Raw genomic sequence first — 10278 nt, forward strand, 5'->3', positions numbered from 1 at the left:
CCAGGCTTTTGTTTGCTGGAAGCTGTTTGATGAATGCTTCAATTTCTTCCATAGTTATTGGCCTATTGAGATTGTTAGAATCTTCCTGATTGAGTTTTGGAAGGTTGTATTTTCCTAGGAATATGTCCATTTCCTCTAGATTGTCTAGTTTGTTAGAATAGAGTTGTCCATAGTATTTTTTAACAATCCATTGTATTTCTGTGGGTTCTGTTGTTATTTCTTCTCTTTCATTTATGATTTTGTTTATTTGGGTCCTCTCTCTTTGCTTCTTGGCGAGCCTGGCTAGAGGTTCATCAATCTTGTTTAAAGTTTCAAAGAACCAGCTCTTGGTTTCATTGATCTTTTGTATTTTTTTTTTCAACAAAATAGTGGCTGGGTGCCAATTTTATTAGATAAGTTGGTTACAGCATTTTAATTATCATTTTACGTCTATCTAGGTGTAGCTGAAATTCAAAATGCACATCAAAGTAAAACTATATCACAACTCAATGCCATATTAAATGGACTTGGCCTCTGCAGTAGAATTCTAGTCAGACTTCATTTTGACTCCCTTCTCATGGCCCAAGTGGCTTTGACGGGAATGCAGGACTTAGTGCTGATCATCACACAACATACCACTTTCTTTTTATAACTTCTACAAAATTTTAAGGGGAGATGGTGGCTTCAGCCCTGTGGAACAGATCTTGCTTGATTACATCAATAACACTGGCCCCAGTATCTGTCCAGCTGAACCCATTGTGAACTAGTACAAGGTGCACAGCCCTTCACTGATTACAGGCAAGTGTTACAGCAGTCTAGCCATAAGGAAGGGGAGTTACATCATAGTACAAAATACAGTATAAAAGCGTAATTTAACATTCCACACTGAAGATTATGGATGCCTTCAAACAATCGTTTGGATGTTAGCCACTTAAACAAATACATCACTAAGGTAAACAATATAAACATACCAAAACCCTGTATGGTTAAATACAATTTCCATGGTACAAAAATCAAAGCCGGGAGATGTTTGTACAGATTGGTTTTTACACAATGTTTTAAATTGCCAAATATTTACAACATTAAAAAGGAAATACATTTTGATGCGGAGTAGAATTATCTGAAATGATTAATATAAAACTTGAACCTATCTACGTAAGGCACTCCTGAAGCAAGTGGCATTAGCCATGAGGTCCTTTGGTAAAAGGCCCATTGCTTGAAGAACCACAGTAGCTGCTGTGGCTTTAGCATGCTTCTTATTAGGGCTGGCAAAGCTGGGCTGGTAAGCGCTTCCATTTATCAATACCCTAAAGAGAAAATGCTTGCGATGATCAGGGCCAGTATCATGGATCAAGAGAAATTCAGGTGGTTGCCACCTTCTCTTATTACAGATTTCCATCAAGGCAGACACAGGATGTTTGCCTGACAGATCTTTCATTGCAGCAGAGAAGTTCCCAGACCTCTTCTGTGCTCTTTCTCCTACAGCCACAAGACCGTTTTGGTCAGTCTTGAAATCAACTAGGATAGGTTCCTTATGTCCTTCTTTGTTTTTTCCTAATCCTTCTCCTTCTCTCCAGCCCATTTTTCTCATCAAAATGGCTCCCATTCCTCCAGTTACTGGGGCTGGTCCTAAGAATTGATCCTTTTTAATCCAGGCTTGGGCACCAATATTGGCCAACTGTTCTTGTGTCAAGACCTGTACTCCCCTACTTCCAGTGAACTGGCCAGGAATAGAGTTCAGCAGAGCCCAGGCATCGATCCGTTCCTGAGCTCGATTTAACATGCTCATGGCTTCAAGGTCAAATGCATTCTCACTTAGTCTTTTCTGAGCAAGTGCCCGCTCACTCATTGCTGTAGAGATGTCCACAGGCTCAGAGGGCAGATTGCTGCTGAAAACATTATCATCATCTTTGTTTTCTTCACCATTTTTATCCACAGGAACCCGCTCTCCGTAAACGCTGTCTGCTTCTTTTTTTCGGTGCTGAGATCCAGACAACACAGGAAACTCTTTTGTTAATGTGACCTGGCTTTTTGGAGGAGTGGGCTTTGCTGCAGCAATATTCAGGTTGAAAAAAATGGGTTTGGGTTCACTGAGTTTAAAGGGATGATGGTAAAAAGGAGGTTCTTCTTCCTCTTCATCCGAAACATGAGGCTTATTCACTATTACATCATCACCTTCTTTACTCTGTGCAATCTGTTTGCATTTCTCCGTTAGTTCTTCAATAGTAGCTCCTCCTGACTTTTTAGCAACTTTCTCTTCTATGGTAGGTGGCGGTGCAGGCTTTAGGTTTGGCGGTAAAGGAACACCAGCCTTAGCACACATGGCAGCTGCATTAGCTTTGGCTATTTCAAGTAATTGAGCCTTATTCAAATCTGTCAGACGTTTAGGTGATCTGCCTCTTTCCGAAGATTGGGATCGTTTACGTTGGAGGGGAGATCTGCTAAACCTTCTTCTCAAGGGTGTTCGTGATCGCCTTAACCTGACTGGTGATATACTGAAGCTTCGTCTTCTCACCACAGACCTGGATCTTCTCCGTCTGCTAGGAGTTCGGCTCCGTCGGCTTGGGGTGCGGCTCCTCCGGCTTGGAGTGCGGCTCCTCCGGCTTGGGGAAATGCTAAAGCTCCTTCTCCCCACAGATCTAGATCTTCTTCGACGACTTGGAGTGTGACTCCGACTCCGCCAACTTGGGGTTCGACTCCGAGCTCTCACAGTTTTCCGATTATCCCTGGAGCTTGATCTTTTTCTTTTTCTTTCCCTGGACTTGGATCTGTGCTTTGGAGACCTTTTGCGCTTCTCTTTTGATACAGATCGCCTTCCTCTAGACTTTGATCTTGACCTGCTGCTCCTCCTTCTGTGTCTTGAACGTGACCTTGAACGTGTTTGAGAGCGAGGAGACTTGGACTTAGATGATCTCTTCCTTGCCCTAGAACGAGATTCACTGGTACGCTTGCGTGATTTGTGTTCTGAAGACTTGGACCGCTTACTTCGAGATCTTAGTGAAGAGTCTCTTTTCTCTTCTTTCTCACCTTTATCATGATTCTTATTTTTCTTGCTTTTTTCATGTGTGTCCTTAACTTTCACAAAAATTTCATAATCATCTTTTTCCTCTGAAGATGACTCTGAAGCTCTTTCTGGCATACTCATTACAACTGGACTGGCAGCAGCTTTGTCACGTTCCGCTTCACATGCAAGTAAAGGTCCTTCAATACCAGCTCCGAGGCTTGTCAGACGTTCCATGTCCTTAGGAAGTAATAGTCTCACTAAATCTGCTTCGTTAATATCTTCAGTATTGACAGGAAATCCAGATTCAGACACTGTCTCTTTAGTAGGGAGTGGTACCTCTTTATCTTCACTACTTTCTTTAGGGCTGAGAGCAACTGCTAATGTCTGGTCACTCTCTTTTATAGGTAACTAGAGGCCCAGTGCACAAAATTCGTGCACGGAGGGGGGTTATCCCTCAGCCCAGCCTGTACCCTCTCCAATCTGGGACCCCTCAAGGGATGGCCAACTGCCCTCTCACAATCCAGGACTGCTGGCTCCCAACTGCTTGCCTGCCTGCCTTCCTGATTGCCCCTAACCGCTTCTGCCTGCCAGCCTGATCACCCCCTAACCACTCTGCTGCCAGCCTGTTTGCCCCCAACTTCCCTCCTCTGCCGGCCTGGTCACCCCTAACTGCCCTCTCCTGCAGGGTTGATGACCTCCAACTGCCCTCCCTTGCAGGCCAGGTGCCTCCCAACTGCCCTCTCCTGCTGGCCATCTTGTGGTGGCCATCTTGTGTCCACATGGGGGCAGGATCTTTGACCACATGGGGGCAGCTATATTGTGTGTTGCAGTGATGATCAATCTGCATAGTACTCTTTTATTAGATAGGATAGAGGCCTGGTACAGGGGTGGGGGCCAGCTGGTTTGCCCTGAAGGGTGTCCCTGATCAGGGTGGGGTTCCCTTGGGGTGTGGGGCGGCCTGAGCGAGGGGCCTGTGGTGGTTTGCAGGTGGGCCACGCCCCCTGGCAACCTAAGCAGAGGCCCTGGTATATGGAATTTATTTTCCTTCTACAATTGAAACTTTGTAGCCTGGAGCGGAGCCAAGCCTGGGGCTCCCTTGGAGCAGCTGGCAGCCATTTCTGTTGAGGTTATAATTGAAACTTTGTTGCCTTAAGCGGGTGGACCCGGCCAGGGTGTGTGGAAAGCTTTGCTTCCCCTGTTGCCGGCGGCAACCCTGGCCTGCTCTCTCAAGCTCCATTCTGCCGCCATTTGTTTGAATTTGTTTACCTTCTATAATTGAAACTTTGTAGCTTGAGTGGAGGCTTAGGCCTGCAACGGCTGGCAGAAAGCTTGGTTTCCTCTGTTACCTAGGAAACCTTGCTCTCTGTGGCTGTAGCCATCTTGGTTTGGGTTAATTTGCATACTCGCTCTGATGGGATGGTGGGTGTGGCTTGTGGGCGTGGCTTGTGGGTGTGTCTGAGGTATGGTCAATTTGCATATTTGTCTATTATTAGATAGGATGGTCCTTCTGTATCATTGCTAATAAAGTTATTAGATGGCAAGTCAAGATGAATGTCTTTAGCAGGCAAAGGTACCTCTATGTCAGCCTCACTACCACCACTGGGGCTAGTGGAAATCACCATGTCATGTTCAGTATCTTGAGTAGTTTCAACATCATATTTACTAACTGAAATGAGAGCAGATACTGTGGCAAATTCAATACCCTTACTAGTTCCCAATGTATCAGGTTCAACAGCAAGAGGACTAGCAGAAGATAGAGTTCCTCCTACATCAGCTTCACTAACACTAGGGCAGGTAGCCAATACTGTGCATTGTTCAGTCTCACTGACGGCCAAAATGTTCTCTTCACCAGTTTCACCAACAGCACCAGTGCTGGCAGTGGACACTGTGCTATGTTCCATCTCTTTAGCAATGAAATGATTGTTTATATCAAGGTCTCTATTTATACCATGTTCACTTTCATAAGAGTCATTCTTCAGGTGCTCTTCAGCATGTGGCTTTTCATCTGATTGCATGGAAACCTCCTGCATACCAATCTCTGGAGTATGATAAGATCTTGATAAGTAGATATTAAATTAATTCCTGTTATAACACCAGACTTCAGCAGCACAGATGGAGACTCTAAAACCATCTCCGTTGGTATTATTTGAGTCTGCTCTGAGACAGTGACAGCAGGCTCTGCAACTGTCACTGTAGGTTCTTGGACAGCAACAGGTGGTTCTGAATTAATGTTAGGTTGAACTGATACTGCTGGTTCCAGGACAGGTACAGCAGGCTCCAGGGCAGAAACAATTGGCACAGGAATGGTAACATGCTCTGGCTCAACCAAGGCCACAGGCTCTGGGATAGCCTCAGGTGATGGCTCTAGTACAGCCATGGCCAGTGGCCCAGGGACCATCACAGCCAAGGGCTCCGGGACCTCAGCTGAAAGATCTCTGACAGCCACAGCTGAGGGCTCTGGGACAGCCTCGGTTGGGGGCTCAGGGACAGCCACAGCTGGGGGCTCTGGGGCAGCCGCGGAGATGGCCATGGCTGAGCGCTCTGGAGCACTCTGTGACAGCTCTGGAATAGTTACTGCAGGCTCCAGGACAGACACAGATACCTCGGAGGCAACATGTCCTGCAGCTCTCATGGAATCAAAGGTTTCTGCTGTCTCCGACATAATAGAAGGCTCTGATGTTAACACAGTTGGTTCAGCTGACATCATGGTAGTTTCAGGTACCATGTAAGTCCCTGGTCTCTCTGGAACTTCATGCTCTTCTGTTATTGCAGCAGTCTCCATAGGTGTTGATGCAACCGCAGACTCTGGCTCCAGTGGTGCTCTGGAACAGTCACGGCAGCCTCTGATACTAACATGGCAGGCTCTGTTGCTGACACTGAATAACTAGCAGGCACTACCGAAGGCTCTGAAATCTCACTTTGACTCACAGGCGGTTCAGGCAAGGATACAGACTCTTCAGGAGGTAATGTTGGCACCTCAGTAGGCCAAGTGTTTTCAGCTGTTAATGCGGACTGCTCAGTGGGTAATGCTGTGCCCTCCGGTGGTTCCTCGGGAGGCAATGGGGGAGTCATTGGTGGCTCTTCAGGTGGCAACAATGGTATTGTTGGAGGCTCTTCAGGAAGCAAGGGTGGCACCATATATGCCTCTGTATATGTATCAGTGTAAGAATCGGTGTAAGAATCAGCTGCCATAGACATCATTGAACGGTCAGCAGTATAAGATGACATCATAGTTCGGTCAGCTGCAGAATACGATGACATCATAGACCGGTCGGCAGCAGAGTAAGATGACATCATAGGCCGGTCAGCCATCATTGATCGGTTAGCCATCATGGAGCGCTCGTAAGCTGACATCATAGAACGCTTGTAAGCTGACATCATGGAGCGCTCGGCCATAGGGGACATCATAGAATGCTCATAGGCTGACATCATAGAGCGCTCATAGGCCGACATCATGGAGCACTCAGCCATAGGGGACATCATAGACCGCTCATAAGACATCATAGAGCGTTCATAAGATGACATCATAGAACGTTCTGCAGCATAGGACATCATGATAGAACGTCTAGATGCTAACATCAGGGGTCTAGGTGCTAACCTATAAGGTCTGGGAACAGCCCTATAAGACCTGGGTGATATCCTATAAGGTCTAGGTGACATCCTATAGGGATCAGGAGTTAGTCTGTAGGGATCATGGCCTAATCTATAAGGGTCTTGCCCTAATCTATAAGCATCATGACCTAGCCTATAAGGGTCATGACCTAACCTATAGGGATCCTGAGCTAACCTGTAAGGATCCTGAGCTAACCTGTAGGGATCAGGAGATTTTGAAACCAACATAGAAGAATCTTGGGTACTAGATGCTAACATCTGGGCATCCATGGTACCAGATGCTAACATCTGCGCATCCATGGTGCTGGAAGCTAACATTTGAGAGTCCATAGTGCCAGATGCTAACATCTGAGAATCCATAGAGCTAGTTGCCAACATCTGGGAGTCCATGGAGCTGGTTGCTAACATCTGGGAGTCCATGGAGCTAGTTGCTAACATCTGGGAGTCCATGGAGCTGGTTGCTAACATCTGGGAGTTCATGGAACTGGACGCTAGCATCTGGCAGTCCATGGAGCTGGACGCTAGCATCTGGGAGTCCATGGAGCTGGTTGCTAACATCTGGGAGTCCATGGAGCTGGACGCTAGCATCTGAGAGTCCATGGTGTTGGATGCTAGCATCTGGGAGTCCATGGTGTTGGACGCTAACATATGGGTCTCTATGGTGTTAGAAGCTAACATATGGGATTCTTGGGCTATCAAGGGATCCACTCCTACTGTTATAGAAGTCTCCCCCACTAATGTAGTAGGCAGCTCCTGTGCTACTGTATTATAGGATTCCAGCGCTGTCGTCGAGGGCACCTCCAGGGACTGCGACATGGTCATCGTTGACAGCTCCATTGTCACCACAGACTGAACAGAGATCTCCAGTGCCACAGTTGCTGCAGGCTGCCCAGGCAACTCTGGCGCCCCAGGCTGCCCTGGCAACTCCAGAACCCCTGTTGCCAGAGGCTGCCCCAAAAGCTCCAGTGCTCCAGCTGCCCCAGACTGCCCTGAGAACTCCAGTGCCCCAGTTGCCATGAGCTGCCCAGGCAACTCCAGTGCCCCAGTTGCCACAGGCTGCCCAGACAACTCCAGTGCCCTAGTTGCTGAAGGCAGCCCTGGCAACTCCAGTGCTGTCGTTTCCACTGGTTGCCCTGGCAACTCCAGCACCATCGCTGCCTCAGGCTGCCCCAGCAACTTCGTTGCTGTGGTCACCTCAGGCTGCCCAGAATGTTCCATCGCTGTCATCCCCACAGGCTGCTCCAACTCTGTCGTCGTCGCAGGTTGCTCGGTCAACTTCATTGCTACTGTTACCGCAGGCTGCACTGGCAACTCCTGTGCCATCACAGGTGGCTCTGGTATCTCCTGTGTTGGCTCCAACCCCATGGATGGTGCTGGAAGCCCCGGCAATTCCTGTGACAACTGAGGCACTGATATCACCGAGGGCCCCGGCAACTCAAACACTGCTGTCGCAGGGGGCCCTAGCAACTCAGGCACTGGGGTAGAAGGGGGCCCTGGCAACTCTGGCACCGGGGCAGCAGAGGGCCCAGGTAACTCCAGCCCAGGAGTCACAGGGGGCCCCTGCAACTCCAGCATGGAGGTCGCAGGTGGCCCCGGCAACTGCATCGCTGAGGCCACCGATGACTCCGGCAGCTCCAACGCTGTGGGCCTGGGTAGCTCCAGCAACTCCTGTGATCTTGTCATGGATGAATCTGCAGTCTCCGATGGTATTTCTGCAGGCTGCTCTGGCAATCTTAGGTTTTCAGTTTCAGAAGACTCTGGAATATCCATTGCTGTTGATGTGCTTGGCTCAGGGTGTACCTCAATAGGTGCCTGTGATGATACCACAAGGGTTTCTGATGGCTCTAGCTCTTTTGCTACTAGAAGCTCCAATATGGTCTTTGATGGCTCTGGAGATGTGCACTCCAAAGATTTCAGCACAGACTTCATCTGATACTCCCTGACATTGTTACAACTGGCTCAGATGACTTTAGCACTACTGTTGTAGTAGACACCGGTGCTGTTGAAAAAGAATCCAGAATCTTTGTCATGGGTGGTTCCAGCATTACTGCCACAGTCTGTTCCGATTGCACAGAGATTACTGATGTAGATGCAATGGACAGTTCTGCAGTTTTTGTAGCTGGCTTCAGAGTTTCTAAGGTGTGTGGCTGTGACACCTCCATTGATACTACAGGAGGTACTAGCACAACTGCAGGAGTTTCACTGCCCTCAGATAGCCCAAAAGCTCTTACAGGGTGCTCCAGTGCCATTGCTGAAGGCTCAGAATCAAACTTCAAAAAGGAATCTGATTCTAAATCCATGTTCCCTTCATGATGTGATTTCGGCTTTGATTCAGACTCTTCTGGCTGCCTTTTATACTTTTTTTCCTTTTCTTTCTTCTTTTTCTTCTTTTTATTTTTGTGCTTTTTATGTTTCTTTGACTTTTTGGTGGGAACTTCATCAGTAGGGTCTGTTTGTTACAGACACACATCTACTTTTTCTGGAGGCCTCCTTCAAGTCTGGCTTACAGCGGAGTTCTGTATCTAAGACCCCAGAAAGTACTTTCTCTATCTTCTGAACTATTTCTTCATTCCGTAGGCTCCTGGCAGAGGCAGCTTCATCACCTGCCTGGTTTCCTTCAATAGGTGTATTTGTTTCACCATTGAGTTGGCCTTCACTCCTTCCACTGGAGAGCTCTTGTTGAATTTCCCGGAATTTACTGACCACGAAAGACCTAAAGATCTGCTCGATGTTGGTCGCCATGGCGTCCGCTCCGTTCTCTCAACTCCTCCTCTTGTATTTTTTTTTTTTGTCTCTATGTCATTCATTTCTGCTGTGATCTTTATTATCTCCTTCCTTCTGCTCACTCTGGGCTTTTCTTGTTGCTCTCTTTCTAACTCTTTGAGTTGTAGGGTTAGGTAATTTATTACCATTGTTTCTTGTTTTTTTGCAGTAGGCTTGTAGAGCTATGAACTTCCCTCTCAAGACTGATTTCGCTGTGTCCCATAGATTTTGGATTGTTGTGCTTTCAGTTTTGTTTGTTGCCATGATGTTTTTTACTTCTTTTATTTTTATCTCTCTGGTAACCCAGTAATTGTTTAATAACATGCTATTTAGTCTCCAAGTGTTTGATTTTTTTGGATTATTTTTATTGTAGTTTATTTCTAATATTATGCTATTGTGGTCTGAAAAATGCTTGGTATGATTTCAATCTTCTTGAATTTGGGGAGACTTTCATTGTGACCCAATATGTGGTCTATTTTTGAAAATCTCCCATGTGCATTTGAGAGATCATATATTCCATGGCTTTGGGGTGAAATGTTCTGAAGATGTCAATTAAGTCCATATGATCTAGTGAGTCATTTAGGATTGCTGTTTCTTTGTTGCTGTTTGTCTAGAGTATTTATCCAGTGAATTCAGTGGTGTATTAAAGTCCCTTACTATGATTGTATTGTTGTTGATCTCTCCCTTGATATCTTCCAGGAGTATTTTTGTGTATTTGGGTGCTCCTGCATTGGGTGCATATATGTTTATCATGGTTATATCCTCTTGTTGTATCAATCCCTTTAGTATTATGAAGTGGTCTTCCTTCTCTCTTGCTATGGCCTTCACTTTGAAGTCTATTTTGTCAGATATAAGTATTGCTACCCCAGCTTTTTATTCATTTCCATTTGCCTGAAAGATATTTTTTTTTCCATCCCCTC

At 46.6% G+C, this 10278-nt stretch overlaps 1 protein-coding gene across 1 annotated transcript; it reads right to left on the minus strand.

Annotated features, from left to right (window-relative positions):
• Positions 1-363: 363 nt before the first annotated feature.
• Positions 364-9362, minus strand: LOC103301724 (protein SON-like). Its single transcript, XM_054720942.1, is given in 6 exon segments — positions 364-3392; positions 4484-5043; positions 5046-5803; positions 5806-8535; positions 8538-9051; positions 9053-9362. Coding segments are annotated over 6 exon segments (7113 nt in total). The 5' UTR covers positions 9338-9362; the 3' UTR covers positions 364-1126.
• Positions 9363-10278: the final 916 nt, after the last annotated feature.

The sequence above is a fragment of the Eptesicus fuscus genome, chromosome 1 (assembly GCF_027574615.1).
Source record: "Eptesicus fuscus isolate TK198812 chromosome 1, DD_ASM_mEF_20220401, whole genome shotgun sequence".
Classification (NCBI taxonomy): domain Eukaryota; kingdom Metazoa; phylum Chordata; class Mammalia; order Chiroptera; family Vespertilionidae; genus Eptesicus; species Eptesicus fuscus.